At 36.4% G+C, this 17,297-nt stretch overlaps 1 protein-coding gene across 13 annotated transcripts in view; it reads left to right on the top strand.

The window, feature by feature from the left end:
- Nucleotides 1-17,297, top strand: part of Gphn (gephyrin) — a 400,632-nt gene that overhangs the window by 303,124 nt on the left and 80,211 nt on the right. For all 13 annotated transcript variants that reach the window (XM_076551603.1, XM_076551612.1, XM_076551606.1 and 10 more), the window contains 2 exons: nucleotides 2,039-2,176; nucleotides 13,100-13,192. In XM_076551603.1, coding sequence (XP_076407718.1) covers nucleotides 2,039-2,176; nucleotides 13,100-13,192 — 231 coding nt within the window. The remainder of the gene's footprint in view (nucleotides 1-2,038; nucleotides 2,177-13,099; nucleotides 13,193-17,297) is intronic.

Consider the following 17,297-nt stretch of genomic DNA (forward strand, 5'->3'; position numbering starts at 1 on the left):
CGCACGCCTTTAATCCCAGCACTCGGGAGGCAGAGGCAGGCAGATCTCTGTGAGTTCGAGGCCAGCCTGGGCTACCAAGTGAGTCCCAGGAAAGGCGCAAAGCTGCAGCTGCATAGAGAAACCCTGTCTCGAAAAACCAAAAACCAAAAACCAAAAAAAAAAAAAAAAAAAAAAAGTCTGCTTTGGGAGCTAAGGAGATGGTTCAGTTGATAAAGAGATTTTCTTGCTAACAAAGACTTAAGTTTGATGCCTAGAACCCACATGTAAAAGCTGAGCCCAGGAGTGCCTTTGTGGTCCCAGTGCTGGAGAAATGGAGGCAGGCAAATCCCTGGAGCTTGCTAGCCAGCCAACTCTGGCTTACTTAGTGATCCTCAGGCTAATGAAAGATCCTGCATCAAAAACAAAAAACAGGATAAATGGCTAAGGAATGACACTTGAGGTTCTCTTCTAGTCTCCATACACACTAACGTGCATGGTCACCTACCTGTATGAATCTGCACACACGTGAAAATACACACATACACAAAATTGTCTCCATCATCAAATGAGTCATTCTATAAGCTCAACAAGTATGTATGGTAGATATATGGCTGTAAATATCTAATATCTATGTATTATGTATGAAGTAAAGTAGGGATGGGAATAAAGAATGATGGCATGTATCATTATAGAGAGAATAGTCACAAAAACTTCTCTGATGAGGTGACACATACAAAAAAAAAAAAAAAACTGAAAGAAATGAGGCCTAGGTGCCAGTGTAATATTGGAAGGAAAATGGTCCACGAGAAAAATAGCAAGCACAGGGGCCCTAAGGAGAGAGACACCTGGCATGATCACTGAGAGAAAGAAAGCAGTGTAACTAGGGCACAGTAAACCACAAAAAGAATAAAGAGGGTGATGGTATGTCGGGCGTTATAGACACTAGCGAAGATTTTATGTAAGTGAAATGTAAAGTCTTTGAGAGTTGTGAGCATAGATTAGTATGTTGTAACTTAGGATCACAAAACTAACTATGTGGTACATAAATGGCAATGGAACAAGGAAAGAATCAGGAGAACAGGGAAGAAGAGGCCATTCAGTTTACCAGAACATAAATAATGTTCCAGGTACTGTAGTAGCGGTGGAGGTAGTCAGCAACTGTCAGATTCTAGGTATGCTGTAAAGGTAGTTTAGTTCGAGTTCTGACAAAACACAAGACAAGGATGTCTCCATTGTTTGGCCCAGTTACTAAACTGGTAAAACGCATGGCTGAGTTGAGAATTGCAAGAGAAATAAAACATCCTAGGGGTGGTAAAGGAGGTTAGAGATAAGAGCTTAATTTTAGAAATTTTAGGTTTGAGTTGTTGTTGCATATTCAAGTATGTCAGATGATTACTAGCCTGGAAAAATACATTATCTACCAGCTCCTAGGTAATATACAAATGTAAAGTTGAAGGTGGAGGTTGAGATCAGAGATACAAAATCAGCAGTTTTTCTGTATGTATGATAGGAATGCCTAAGGACTAAATAAGATTACCTAAGAGTGGACAGCTGCATGTGATCTTCCATGACTTTTTACAGGAAAAGGAACAGTTCCAGTGAATCCTAAATAAGTTTGTTTTGCTAACTAGTTCATTAAATATCTAAAGGTCAGTATAGTGTTGAAGATATGAACCCTGAAGCCAAAACTACCTAGGTTTATATCCTGGCGCTTTTGTTACCAGCTGTGTGACTTAGGCGAAGATATAAAGCCTGTCTAAGCTTCTTTACTCAGCTGTAAAGACTGGTAACAGAACCTTCTTCTGACATGGAATTAGGAGTTAATCTAGAATAGTTACTTGACCCATAGTAAACATTGTTTGATCAGCCAGTATTAACGAATTTGACAATGTTTTGGCACATTTCTAATTTTATTTAATGTTCTACAATCATGTGTCAGAAACAGGAGAAATGCTGTCTCACCAGGATTCCGACATTGGAAGTTTGGGTGTTTAAAGTCATTCTTACCTATTAATCAATGTTCCAGTGTGTTATTCTCAGTTAATTGTCTCCTGTTTAGGTCACAGTGCTGTAGATATCACCAAGGTGGCTAGAAGACATCGCATGTCTCCTTTTCCTCTGACATCTATGGACAAAGCCTTCATTACAGTCCTGGAGATGACTCCGGTGCTTGGTACAGAAATCATCAACTACCGAGGTACTATCATATCTGTCTGTTGGTCTTTGTCTTCCAAGAAAGACTAGTACAGCATCCTAAAGGAAGATGCTTACTCACCATTGCCAGCATCTGAATTTTCCTTTCTGTTCCTATTTTCTGTTCAACTGTGATTGACTTAATAACCAGAATAAAATACTAGATAGCTTTCTGTTCATAAAAATAGGGAAAGGCCATCTGTTTTTTATTCTAAATACCAGAATTCTACCCTAAAGACGGTACTGTCAGCACTGAATCAGAAAAATAAGACAATTCTGAGTCCTTCTGATGGTTTTTCTCTTAGGAGTCAGAAATAACCAATGTCTTGTAACCAGGTGTTGTAGAAAATTTATAGAGACCATTTCTGACTTAATTTTCCAGCTTTATAAAGGTATAAAAGTATCCTACATGTCCAGAAAACTACATTTTACATTGTCCATTTTTATAGTTTGCAACTAGTAATATGTGGTATGACATTGTCCTATAAAGCTGAGTGCAGAAGGAAGCTGTAATTCCTAGTCAGTCACATAGCAAGAGAAGCCATTTATCACATTGCTGAGCTATGATGTACACTAGATTAGATTAGATTAGATTAGATTAGATTAGATTAGATTAGATATCAAATGCTCTCTCTCTCTCTCTCTCTCTCTCTCTCTCTCTCTCTCTCTCTCTCTCTGTAAGATCTCACTATGTAACATAGGCTGCTTTTCAATCTGTGATTCTCCAGCAATAACCTCCCAGGTGATAAGGTTACAGGCATATGCCACCATGTCCCCATTTAAATACATTTTTTATTAATGATATTTTCAACTTACAATGTTTTATTAGGATGTGGCATAAGTTGAGAAGTGTCCGTAGCTCAAAATAACCTAATTTATCCTTGGGTTATTAAATAATAATCACTTTGATCTGTTTTCTGTTCTACCTAGCTTTTTGATTTTCAGAAAAGTTTGTGAAAATAATGGAAATGTGGTTGTCTTAGTCACTTTCAGTCACTATAACAAAATGCTTGACATAATTAACTTATAAAAAAAATTTCTGGGTTTTTGTTGTTGTTGTTGTTGTTGTTGTTGTTTGTCATTGTTGCTATTGGTGGGGGAGGTGGAGGAGATGGAGGTGGTTTTTTGAAGCAGAGTTTCATTGTATATACCCGGCTGAATGGGAACTCAAGACCTGGCTGACCTTGAACTCCTTAGTGCTGGGGTTAAAGGTGCACCATCATGCCCAGCTATCTTTCTTTAAGAAATTCTAGTTCATGACCTAGTGGTCATGTGACTTGGAGCCTTTAATAAGGCCTCACATCATGGCAAGAGCTAGTGACAAAACAAACGATGTCCCTCATGAGCCAGGAGACAATAAGTATGAAGAAAAGAAGAGGTCAGAGGCCACAATCCCCTCGTGAACATACCCTCCCCTATGACCGAAGTATCCTGCAAAGCCTCTGCTCTGGAAGGTCCATGACATCTCCTAACAGTGCCACCCTGGGTACACCTGGGCCTTTGGGGAACATTCAGCATTAACACTATAGCAGTATTGTTCCCCACTGTAGTAAGTTTATAATCAATTTCCATTTCTAATAACCTGAGAAGTTGTCTTTGGACATTGACTTCCAGCAGACTAAGCTCCTGAGCACTTGTAGTTAATAAATAGTACTGTAATCAAACTCCACCTACCCAAAAGTTATCCTTGATATTTTCTAAATGAAATATAGTTCTTAGTTATTTTTATGAAGACAGAAACAATACAAAAGAATTAGTTTTAGGTTTTGAGTAACAGTTCCATCAGTAAAGTGCTTACTATACAAGCATGAGAATATGTAATCAGTTCCCAACGCTCATGTAAAAAGCCAAGCATGTTAGCACATGCTTGTGAACCCAGTGTTGGGGAAATGGAGACCCTGAGGCTCACTTGCCATCCACCTTACCCTGTTTGGTGAACTTCAGGTCCTCATGAGCGACCTTGTCTCAAAAAACAAGATGGATGTCTTCTGAGGAATACCACCCAACATTATCCTCTTGTCTCCAGACACACATACACACTCACACATAGAAATAATTGTCTAAGAGTTTTATTCATAGAATCTTAACACTGGCATATTTAAACTGCAGTGAACATTAGAGAATGGTTATACAACATCCTAATTTTTCTGCCTGGAAACTCAGAATCAAAAGTAGAAAAGGAATAGGAGTAAGGTATTAAAACTTACATTCTTTTTTGCTACATAGTAGTTCTCCTGATCCAGCATTAAAATACTTTTAATAATGGTAGCTGGCATAACAGATGATGTTAAAGACCTTAAATTAGTAAAATAGTAGGTGCCATGTTTTAGCTCTTTTGTCTTGACCCTCCTTAGACAAAAATAGGTTTTAAGCAGCTCCCACTTATCTTACACCTTTAACTCACATTCTTTTAGGCTTACCATATTGGCAGGTAATGAGCATCTTTAGATGGAAAAATACAAATGTACAACAACACTTTGAATGAGCTATATGTTTTATTTCATAAGCATAGAAACTTTATTGTATTATTCCATATACATGATTTCAGGATAAACCATAAAGTCAGTATTGTGCTAGTATTTTTCAAAGGATGTCTTTACTCTAAATCCTTCAGTCTTTCAAAGCCTATACATATGAATACTTAAATAAGATCTATGATGAACTAAAATTTTGTCTAATCTTTCAAAGGAAGAAGTGGAAAAGAAATTGTATTAAAATAGCTATAAGATCATTGAACATATGAAATATTTTAGTGTCTGATAATCAATTGTAAGTATGTTAAATTCATTTTAAAAGCTATTTAAATGATATAGAGACTAAAATATATACATAATTCCCCTTTTCAATCCTTGGTTGTAGTTGGAAGTTTTCTTGTATCCCGCCCAGTCCACAGCTGCTCAGTCCCAAATAAACACACAGAGACTTATATTAATTACAACTCTATGGCCATTAGCTCAGGCTTATTACTAACTAGCTCTTTTACTTACATTAATTCATAATTCTTATCTGTGTTTAGCCACCTGGCTTGGTACCTTTTCTCAGTTATGACTTGTCATCTTGCTTCCTCTGTGTCTGGCTAGTGACTCCTGACTCAGCCTTCCTCTTCCCAAAATTCTCCTTGCCTGCTTATCCCACCTATACTTCCTGCCTGGCTGCTGGTCAATCAGCATTTTATTTATCAACCAATCAGAGCAACACACATTCACAGCATACAGAACAACATTCCACAGCTCTTGGTCTTAACATTGTTCTTACCAATGGTCATTTGACCAAGTAAATTTAAATGTCAAGACTGCCTTCTCAGCTGTGAGTGAGCACAGTATGTCAGTAGCCTCTCACATACATTAGGTATGACAGTAGTTTTTAAATGTTACCATTTCAGGGCTATCACAAATTGCATCAGTAAACATTTCAAAATATCAGACTATAGAATAATGGATTCTATTGTGACAGTTTCAGAATATACATAATTGTACTTTGTTCATATTCCCATCAACCATCCTTTGCCCACTGCCCACTAGCCTCATATTCCTGTTCCCTGTCTCCCTGAGCTTTCATATATTTAATATATATACTGTTCAGTCTAGAGTCCACATAAGAGAAAGCATATGATAATTGGTCTCACCCCACCACTGCATCCTCTTGTCTACTTCTGCCCTCTTTCTTACCTTTAAACCCCTTCCTCCTCTCAGTTAGTCACTATTTTATTTTCATAGAATAAATACATTGAGGGTGGTTGTATTTTTAATCTTGATTCCACATGCAAGAAAAAATATGCAATATTTGTCTTTCTGTGTCTGGATATTTAAAATAGCTCATTTATCCTGTTGATACTCAGTTTTATCAATTTTCCTGAAAAAGATGCAATTTCTTTTTTTTACATCTTAATAAAACTCCATTTTGTTTGCATGCCATATTTTCTTTATGTGTTTATCTGTTAATGAACATCTAAACTGATTACATATGTTTGCTACTGTGAATAGTGCCACAGTACACTTTGGTGTGCAAGTATCCCTGCTGATGTGCTCACTTTAATTCCTTTGGGTGTACCTCCAGGAGTAACAAAGCTGGATTACATATTAGATTTTAAGGAACCTTAATGCTGATTTCCATAGTTGCTACATCACTTTACATTTGCACCCTTCATTCTTACCAACATTTGTTCTTTGTTTTCCAGATCATGGCCATTCAGACTGGGGTGAGATAGAATGTCAGGGTAGTTTTAATTTTCTCTTCATTTTTCTTGCCTATTTATTGATGAATTGCTTCTTTGGGTATTTAATATTTTTAGTTCTTTGTATGTTCTCTGCATTGATCTCATCATCTATATAGCTGATAAAGATTTTCTTCGATTTTATAGACCATCTCTTCAGTCTGCTGATGTTCCCTTTCCTTTACAGATTTTTAATTTTATGTAGCCCCAGCACAAGAAAGATCACTCATTTGTTAAGAGTGCTTGCTGTTCCAGAGAACCCAAGTTTAATTCCCACCACACACAACAGGCAGCTCACAGCCTCCTGTAACTACAGTTCCAGGGGAGCCAGTGCCTTCTGCAGGTCTACCCAGGCACCAGGACACAGGCGCCATATACTCACACTAATACACATGCATTCACAGAAATAAAAACAAAATGATAATTTTATGCAGTCCCATTTGTGAATTCTTTCTGTTATTTCTAGTATATGTGCTGCCAAAGCGAGCACATCTTTATGTTATTTCTAAATTTGGAGTCTTAACTAAAAGATTTTGCCTATACCTTTATCTCGAAATATTTCCCCTAATTTCTTCAAGCAGTTTTGAAGGTTCAAGGCTTTTGTTAAGGTCTTTGATCTATTTTGAATTGATTTTTTTAAACAGGGTGAGGGAGAACAATCTAATTTTGTTATTCTAAATATGGATATACCATTTTCCCAGTACCATTTATGTGAGGAGGCTGTTTTTTCTCCACTGTATGTTTTTGGCAGCTTTGTAAAAAGGGGAGGTGAGATGGCTAATAAGTTTATTTTTGGTCCTCTATTCTCTTCCATCAGTTGTATATCTCTCTTTCACCAGTACAGTATTCGTTTTGCAACTATGGTTCCATAGTATAATTTGAAGAACTGTTCTTTTTGCCTAACATGCTTTGTCTTTTGGGGGTTTGTTGTAGTGGCAGTGGTAGTGGTTTTGGTTTTGTTTGGGGCTGGGGGTTTGTTTGTTTAGGGGGTTGGTTTAGGTATATGTGTGTACTCTCATATAGATTTTAGAATTGTTTTTCTATTTTCATGAAGAATAACATGATAAAGATGAGGACTGCATCGACTCTGTAATACAGTCATTTTCTAGTGATGAGTCTTTCCATCTTCTCATGTCTTCTTCAGTTTCTATATTCACTGTTTTAAGTTTTTCCTTGTGGAACCCTTCCAACTCAGGTAGTTTTCTTGCTAGGAATTTTATGCTAGAGTGTAGACAATTTTTCTTGGTTTCTTTGTCAACAAGTTGGTTATTGGTATAGGAACAAAACAATTTTTAATGTTTTTTTTTTGTATCTTACTACTTTGCTGAAGATGTTAGTCAGATCTTGTATTTTTCTGGCAGAATCTACATCTTTAAGTATAAAGTTATATCATCTGAAAATTTAGATGTTTTTACTTCCTACTTGCCTTTCTGTATCCCTGATATTTCCTTTTCTTGCCCAATTACTCTAGCTTAGACTCAAGCACTATATTGAATAAAATGATGAAAGTAAATACCCTTGTCTCATTACTGAATTTAGAGGAAAATGTTGAGGTATGTTCCTCTGTTCCTAATTTCTTCAGGGTTTTTATCATGAATGAATGGTTGTTATAGCTATTCAGATTGTCATGTAATTTCCAAACCTTTGTATGTTTATGCTGTACTACCTGTATTAATATAGGAATATTGAACTATAATTTTATCAATGGATCAAAATCAAATTGGTCCTGGTTGTCTTCTTAATGTGTTGTTGAGTTGAGTCAGTTACAAATATTGTTCAAATTGAGAAATTTTTGCATCTATATACATTAGAGAAGTTGACTCATAGTTTTCTTTCTTTCTTTCTTTCTTTCTTTCTTTCTTCTTTGTTCTATTCCTACCTGGTATAGGTATCAAAGTAATACTGACCTCCCAGAGTGAGTTTATAGTGTTTCTTCCTTTTTATTTTGCTCAATAGTTTGAATGCCATTGGTGTTAATTCTTCTTTAAGGTCTAGTAGGATTCAGTCTTCCATCTATCTTGTCCTGAGCGTTTCTCTAGGGGAAGATTCTTTAGTACTATCTGCTTCCATCTCCACTCTTCCTATTGATCTCTTCAAGTTGTTTATGTGGGTTTGATTTAATTTTCACAGGTCATATGTGTCTAGGTGTTTGTCTGTTTCTTCTGATTTAGCATCTCTTTAGAATATAGATTTTCAAAGAACTCCCTGGTGATCCTTTTGTTTTCATTGGTATTTGTTGAAATGTTCTCTTCTTATGCCCATTTTACTGATGTGGGTCTTTCTCTTTGTTTTTATTAGTCTGTAGTTTGTCTCTCTTGTTTATTTGCTTTTTCAAAGAATCTACTGTTTGTTATATTGTTTCCTTGTATTGTCCCTTTGTTCTCTATGTAATTAATTTCTGCCCTGATTATTACTGTTTCCGCCTGACTACTGCTTTTATGTTTGCATGGCTCTTGTTCTTCTAAGATCTTAAGGTGCATCATTATCTATGAATTTGAAATAAATCGGGGAGAGATACATAGGGGGTTTGAAGGGAAGAAAAGGAAGGGAAAATGTAATATTATAATCTCAAAAATAAAATAAAAATAGAAAAATTAATGTAGTCTATGAAGTAAAAATGTACTAGAATAAATATAAAAACATAAATTAATGAAATAAAGAGACAAAGGAAAAGAAACATCAAAGGGCAAAAAGCAGGGAGGGGCTGGCGAGATGACTCAGCAGTCAAAAGCATTGTACTTCCAGAGAACCCAGATTCAATTCCCAGCACTCATGTGGCAGCTCACAGAGCCAGATCTGACGCCCTCCTCTGGCCTCAGTGGTTACCAGAAATGTAAGTGGTATACAGACATACAGATAGAAAAAAAAAAAAAAAATAGCTATACACATAAAGTAAAAGAAAACTCACTTAAGAAAGGGGGAAACCTAAGGGGCAAAAGAAAGACTAAGTTTTGGCTTCTTTCTAGGTCTTCTAATATTAGAGTCTGTCCATGGAGGATGGCATTTGAATTTCAGATTTTCTGTTATTCCATTTAAGTTATTACTGGACCTAGTCAAGAGTCAGATGTTCCTAAGAGCTATCTTCCCTTTAGAAGGTTCCCTTATTAATGTACAAGAAGCCTCTGTTAGGCATACCTGGGCTGGTCATCTTCTGACACTCCCAAGAGTCCCCAGCTTGTACACTCTGGCATGGTTAATGTTTTAATCAGGGGTACGTATCCCAATTGCATTAGAAGTGATGAAAACAAAGCATTGAGATTTATACATCTATAACAATCTCTAAGCTTTCAAAATATTCTCAACATTAAATACCTTTATGGAAGATGTTCTGTGGCATTGTTTCTGGGATGACGTGAGGAAACATCTCCTCGTTCCATATAGGGAACCAAAGACAAACCAAAGTAGGGATACCACCAAAGTTGTATTGTGGTAAGTTATAGGAATATGGGTAGAGGTCATTTACAGGAACAGAAATGACTTAAAGATAACTGCATAATCAAAAGCCACCCCAGCATGGGTGACAGCTCACAAAACTGGGAACCTGGAGAGTACTGCACAATTTGGAGGCAGCTTACAGGTTGGAAAATGTCTTCAGGTAGTTTGGTTGGCCTCTGCTTCTTCCAAGCAGCCCAACTGGCTTGTGTCTCTTCTAGGCAGCTTGGTTGGTCTCTGTCTCTTTCAGGCCACTCTATTGGTCTGAGAGACTCAGCAGCCCTTCTGCTTATATACTGCTTAAAGAAGGAGGGGCCAGTAGATCTGGTCAATTCCAAGGTCTTCCTAAAGCTTTTAAGTTGTTTACTTTCTAAACTTAATAATATTCCCTAAAGAATTAAATTTTGCACCTCCCTTTAGACCCCATGACTTAATAAGTTTCCCTCCAAGATAATTAAGCTTTTACCCTTAGAAAACACATTTGAGTGCTGTGTTCACAGTCAGGGTTGAAATTGTTTGGATTTTTGCACACGCATTTGTCCCTTTTCAGCCATTTTAATCTATGAAGACTTAGAACAGTCATTCCCCATTTGAAGCACTCATACTTACTAGAGGCCTGGAGAGAAGGTCTGGTGGCCAAGAGCTCTTGTTCTCTTGCAGCGGACCAGGTTTGGATTCCCAGCACTCAGGTGGTGGCTCACAACAATCCATATTGTTATCCCCAGTTCCAGGGGATAACATATGGTAAACGTGTGCATGGAAGCAAAACTAAAATAAGTGAATCTTTGAAACGTTTAAAAAATAAACTGCGAATACTCAGGCTGCTAAGGAGTTTGTTAATCAGTTATCAGGTGGGAAGCTGAATCAGATACGAGTTTCCTTTTAAAACCTAAAGAGACTACTCTATTTTGACCTGCCACCTTGAATGTCTTCTTATAGCACAAGTGAGCATATCCTGGAAAGCAGATTGCTCGAGCATTGTGTTAATTCGTTCACTCACATTTTAAGCCACTGGGAGATCTGCAGGTGTCTGTGTCAATAGTCTTTCAGACAGCCTAATAGGTGCTAAGCCCCCGACTTCTAGGACTGTGGGTAGGGACTTGTGAACTCCTACCTATTCCATCCATGCTGGAATGTTGACTGGCTTCATCTTGTGCATGTCTGTGCAAACTAGAGCTGCTGTGAGGTCATGAGCGCTGCAATTAACGTCTTGTGTTCAGAAAAACAATCTACCCAAAGCTCTCCAGCCTCTGGTTCTTTGTTCCTCCTCCTCTTCCATGATATCCCCTGAGCTTTATGGGGAGGAGTTGTAATACAGATGTCCTGTGCATGGTTGAATACAAACACTTAGTCTCTGTACTTTGACCAATACATATTACTGGCTTTTGGGGGATTGAGTGATACCTTGTACGTGATACTACTTAGTAACTTAAAAATGTTAATAAACATTTATTAGATGTCAGTGAACCTGCTAAGGGCCAGCTGCCAGAAAAAAAATGCAGCCCTTGTGCTAATTTTGATTATTGGCCATTATTAATTAATATTTACGATTCCAGCAAAGACATTCTCTTAGGATATAAATTGGTATAGAGCTTATATTAAGCCACATCAGTTATATTTAAGGAGCCACTCCTAGAGTTAATTGTAGTCCTGGCTCAGTATTAATGACTACCTTATATATTCTGGTTCATTTAGGAGCTGATATTATAGCAAGGCTTGGTGGCCTGTGCATATAGTCCTGACATTCAGAGATTAACAGGGGAAAGTGAGTTCAAGTGCAGCCTGGGCTGCATAAGAAGACACTACCTCCTGACTTCCCACCCCCAACCCCTGCCTCCAAGAGACAAGTATGTGTGAATAGGAATCAGACTTATGGTCTCACCACTTCTCCTTGTTTGGAAAGTACAGATCCAAAAGAGATCCAATCTGGAAATATATGAAGCTAAAATGTACCAAGTTCTCCCTTCAAATTCAAGGTTCAGTGCTCTAAAATAAGAGTCAGTATCTCTATGAATTAGAGTTCAAAATTAAAAAATCTCTGTGCTTCTGGGTCCTAAATCTGGAAAGCAATAGGTCCTCATGGCTGAAGTCAAACCACAGTGGAAACAGTGGGGTGTTATAAAGTATGAGAATGCTTCGGACCAATCAAATCCTGTTACTTGTCTTGATTTTAAGGGCAGATTCTCACTGAAGAATTTAGGGAGCCAGGCAATGGAGGTGCACGCCTTTAATCCCAGCACTCAGGAGGCAGAGGCAGGCAGATCTCTGAGTTTAAGGCCAGCCTGCTCTACAGAACAAGTTCCAGGACAGCCAGGGCTGCACAGAGAAACCCTATCTCAAAATTATAATTATTATTATTATTATTATTATTATTATTATTATTATTTAGGGAGTTGGACATGGAGCCATTTGAATTACACCATGCATTATTGATACACTTCTTGTCATTAAATCACTTGGGTTAATGAAGCTAAAATTCAAACTTTAAAATTCAAGTCAAGTGATTGGGAAGCCCTTTCCTTTCCTTACCTTCCTCCTTTCAGGACAAGCTTATTCTTGTAAGAGTGGCACGTTTATTTGCAAAAAAAACTATAACAAAGTGACTAAAAGATATAACTAACATTTTGAAGTTATATTTTATATTTTCATGTACATCATTCTATTGATAAATATTTGTATGTTAATGTTAAATTATATAGTTTATGACAATTTTGCATGTTTTAAAATATATCGTTTTAAGAATTTTTCATTTGCCCATGAATATTCTTTATAAATATTACTTTAGTCACATATAAGAATGTCACTGTTTGTTTAAATATATTATTGTATTTTGGCTTCTTTCTATATTTACTAATATAAGCAACTCTGAAATAAAGATCTACATGAAGATAAATTTAATTCTTAAGATACAATACTAAAATGGAAATTTCTGGGTCAGTGAATATGAAAATGTTTAAAATTGGCTTTCCTTTTGAAGAATATTATATTTGAGTTCCCAGAGAGTTAATGGTGTATCTTCTGAACACATCTTTTCTGACTGTATAGCATTTTGTATTTAGATAATTGCTGTAGCCATTACTAGAAGTTGGCCGTATGTGATCTTTTAGGCAATAGGATGCATCTCTTCTTTCTGTCTACTATTCCTTCGGATGGAAATCAGAAGGTCTGGCTGAGCCCATTTACAAGATATTGCACAAGCACTTGTGCCCATCTTACTTATGACTAATTGCTTACCCATTGCCTCCATTATTCACATTTCTTTGTGTTTTTTTTTTTTTTCAGATGGAATGGGGCGAGTCCTTGCTCAAGATGTATATGCAAAAGACAACCTACCCCCATTCCCAGCATCAGTAAAAGATGGCTATGCTGTTCGAGGTAAATATGTTAGTTTTCTTAAGTGTCCTCAGAATCATACTGTATTTTTTCCACATTTTTGTCTCAGTCCACATACCTGATTACCATTATATCTATTCCCAATTAATTGTCAAAATTACTTCACTCATCAGTAAGCGTGCTAATCTGTATCTGTATATTTTTGACACAATCTTGATTAGTGCTCTGCAATCCAAGTATTATATAATCCTATGAAAATTCTATATTACAAATATATACCTAGAGGTCAAATTTAAAACACCATTACTTGTCTAGGGGTATGGCTCAGAGAAACTACCTAGCATGTACAAGGCCCTAGGTTCTCTGATACCACAAAAACAAAAATACTGCTACTGTAGCTTACTTTTAGCCTCTTACCAGAAAGCAGATAGCCTAGTTCTAGAACCCTTCCATATTTTCTAATCGAAAACATTTAAATGAGCTCAGGAAAAATAAACAGATTAAACACATGGATTAAATGTGAAAGTCTGTTCTCTTGCTTCAAACTTTAAATGTCAGTAAGGGGTTTGGTGAAATGCAAGCATGAGTGAAACATCTAATTCTTTCTAGAAGAAGCCACATTTCAGAGCTCCAGACCCCAGATGGTACTAGCAGCTCACACCCTCAGAGTGGCCTAAAACTGTCTAAAACTTAAACGCAAATACTAAGTAGCAGTTGCTTGCGTAAAATCTGATCTAATAACCCAGAATAAAAATGTAGCTGAATTGCGTAAAAACTCTTGAGTTTGTACTTTGTTTTTCTATGTATGATATATTTTAAAATAGGTATACACTATGCTATAATTCCATTGAGCTAATTAGCACATGAATTATCTCACATAATTTTTCTTGTAATGAAAATACTCAAAATCTATTTTCTTAGCAATTTTCAAAAAAGAATGCATTAGCTGGGCAGTGGTGATGTACACCTTTAATCCTAGCACTTGGGAGGCAGAGGCAGGCAGATCTCTGTGAATTCAAGACCAGCCTGATCTACAAAGTGAGTTCCAGGACAGCCAGGGCTGTTACAGAGAAACCCCTGTCTCCAAAAAAACCCAAACCATTATTTTTATGTTATTGGTTATTAACTCGAATAAAAAATAGTCTAAAAACATTTCCTTGCTTTTCAGGGGTGTTTCAAAATGCAGTCTTTTTAATTTTTTATTTAATTTTTCCATAAAATATATTTTGATCATTTTCCCCTCCCCCAACTCCTCCCAGATCCTCCCCACCTCCCTACCCAACCAACTTTGTGTTTTTTTCCTCTCTCTTTCAAAGAAAATTCCACAAAAATAAAAATCAAAGCAAATAAGCAAAAGACCAGTAAGACACAAAATGATGAAACAAAACGCCACAAAAAAGCCATTGAGTTTGTTGTGTGTTGGCCAACTACCCTGGGCATAGGGTCTTCCCTGTAGTATCGTTAGCATACCCAGTGGCACCCCACTGGAGAAAACTGATGTTCCCTTGACAATGGGTATTAATTGCAAATACCTTCTTGGTTTGGGGTGAGAGTTTGTGTTCACTTCCTTGTGTACTAGTATCCTATCTGGCTTGAACTTGTGTAAGTTTTGTGCATTCTCTGTGAGTTTATATGTGTATCAACCCCGTTGTGTCTGGAAGATACTGTTTCCCTGAAGACATCCATCCCCTCTGGCCCTTACCATCTTTCTGCCCCCTCTTCTGCATAGCTCCCTGAGCCCTGAGGGGAGGGGTTTGATGAAGACATCCCAATTGGTCTTCAGATCATGGAAATCTTTTACCTTTTACTGACATGTTTTTTTAGATGAAGGAACAATAAACCAATATTCCAGGAATTCTCAGAAATTTGAAATTATTATTTTTTTGTGTGAAGTTATTTTATAAAAATATTTTGACAGTCATGAAGTAAATAGAAAAATCAGCATTAGACAGCATTAATATTACCTAAATTTTTCTAAAAGTAAACGGGACCTATACAGATGAATAACAATTTCAGAAATTCCATATGGGGTTTCACTATAACATAATAAGAAAAATATTTAGAAATAAATGTCCTGTGTGACAATGCATCCAGATGATGTAGAAAAGTTTTCTGTGTTTGAAATGAATGTATTAAGTGTATGAGAATTACTATTAGTTTTGAATATATTATTGCTCAAAATTATTATTTTTAAAATACTTCTAGCACTCTTCACATTCTGTTATTTGGATAGCTAACATTCATATTTAAAGAATAAAATATACCAAGTTTAGTAGTGCTTACAAAAAACTACAGACTACATGAATAGTTAAACAATGAAAAAAATAATTTAAAATTCATATTTCCCTCATGGAATCACATATGGGCACAGCCATTCAAATCTTTTTAAATGGTGAATTATGTATTATCTTGTTTTTGTCTCTTCTGTCCTTCTGTCCATTAAAATAATATTTCTTTTTCTTGTAATTAACTACATTCACTAATCCCTGTCATGTTGCAGTGCCATCTCTTACATTAGAGTCATCATTGAAAATGGTTAAAGCTATGTGTATGGGCTTTGAACAGAATCCAAGTGATCTAGGTTCCAGGACTGCCTTTCTCTATATGACTTTGAATAAATTACTCAAAAGTTTTTTATCTTGTTTTCTCATCTGTGAAATGACAAAAAGTATGACATTACTCTAACAGATTGTTGTGAGAATCAATCAATGGACTATGGAAGGCCTTAGTAAAGTACCCAGAACATACCAAAAAAAGAACACTTAAAAATTGTTTCCTTAATGTTTAATGATAAATATTACTTTTGTTGTTATTATTATTTTGTTGTTGTAAACACACTTTCCCGGACCATCTCTGACCAAAAGATGATAGTCAGAGCTAGGCAGAGTGGCACATGCCTGTAATCCCAGCATTTGGGAGGCTGAAGCAGGAGGATCATTAGTGCAGAGCCAGTATGTGCTACAGAAAATAACTTGTCCCCAAAATATAAAAAAAAGGAAGGAAGGAAGGAAGGAAGGAAGGAAGGAAGGAAGGAAGGAAGGAAGGAAGGAAGGAAGAAAAGAAAAGAAAAGAAAACCGAGGGTACCATTTATCTGAATTGTTATTCTTACAGTTTTTACTAATAGAATCTCAAGAAATCATCTTTAATGTTTCTCACTAGATTAGACTGTCTCTGAAATTGGCAAAATATAAATAACAAACATTTTTGGTACCAGTATTTTTCTTCCAAGTTTATCTTTGTGTACTGTTTATGAAAATGAATATTGTCAGACAGAAAATTATTTGTCTTTATTAACGCTTCATGGGTTCTTCTTATTACTTATTTCCATCTAAAAGGTAAATTCTGTTTTGGTCTCTTTATAGCCATTTAGAATTACTATAAAATGACAGAAGATTTTTATTTGTGGAGTAAAACAGAGAACTATAGAAATGAAATATTAGCAACAAGAAAGTGTTTTTTACATTCTTGGGTATAAAGTAGGAGAGAGTAAGAAAATGAGTTTTCTGAAGTGGAACTATTCTCAAGAGAGAATGTTTCTCTGTGGTGTTGACATGAAGCAGGGGCAGCTGAATAAAAGGAACTGTAGCTCATAGCTTTTTTTCTTGCCAAAAATTTAGCTAGCCCACATGAGCCTGTCTACTGCTGTAGAATCTGTTCAAGTTATTTTGCATAAAATCACAGTTGTATGTCCTATTTATTCTTTTGTTTAAGTTTTTTTTTTTTTTTTTAGTTATTTCACCAAGAAAAACCCCAAATGGTATCCCACAGTTTAAAACATCCAAGAAATTACCTAGCAACTGTTGAGTCACGTTACTCCTGCTGACAAACTGTTGTTGCTGGTTCTCTATGATATATAAAAAGATGCAGCACATAATGCAGCCATTGTGTGTGGTTAATCTCAAAGGAGGGTGACTGAAATACATTCTAATGGAAACAAGAACTGTCTCCAGAAGACAAAGAGGCGTGTTCTTAGAACCATGCTAAATTTTTCAGTTTGCATATCCTTACTTTTGTAATTCAATTCAGAAACACACACACACACACACACACACACACACACACACACACACACACACACACACACGCCAGCCCTTACCCTTGAGGCTGGTGGTGTGGCTTCCTAACCCTTTCTCCTGAGTCACTCTC

The sequence above is a fragment of the Peromyscus maniculatus genome, chromosome 14 (assembly GCF_049852395.1).
Source record: "Peromyscus maniculatus bairdii isolate BWxNUB_F1_BW_parent chromosome 14, HU_Pman_BW_mat_3.1, whole genome shotgun sequence".
Classification (NCBI taxonomy): domain Eukaryota; kingdom Metazoa; phylum Chordata; class Mammalia; order Rodentia; family Cricetidae; genus Peromyscus; species Peromyscus maniculatus.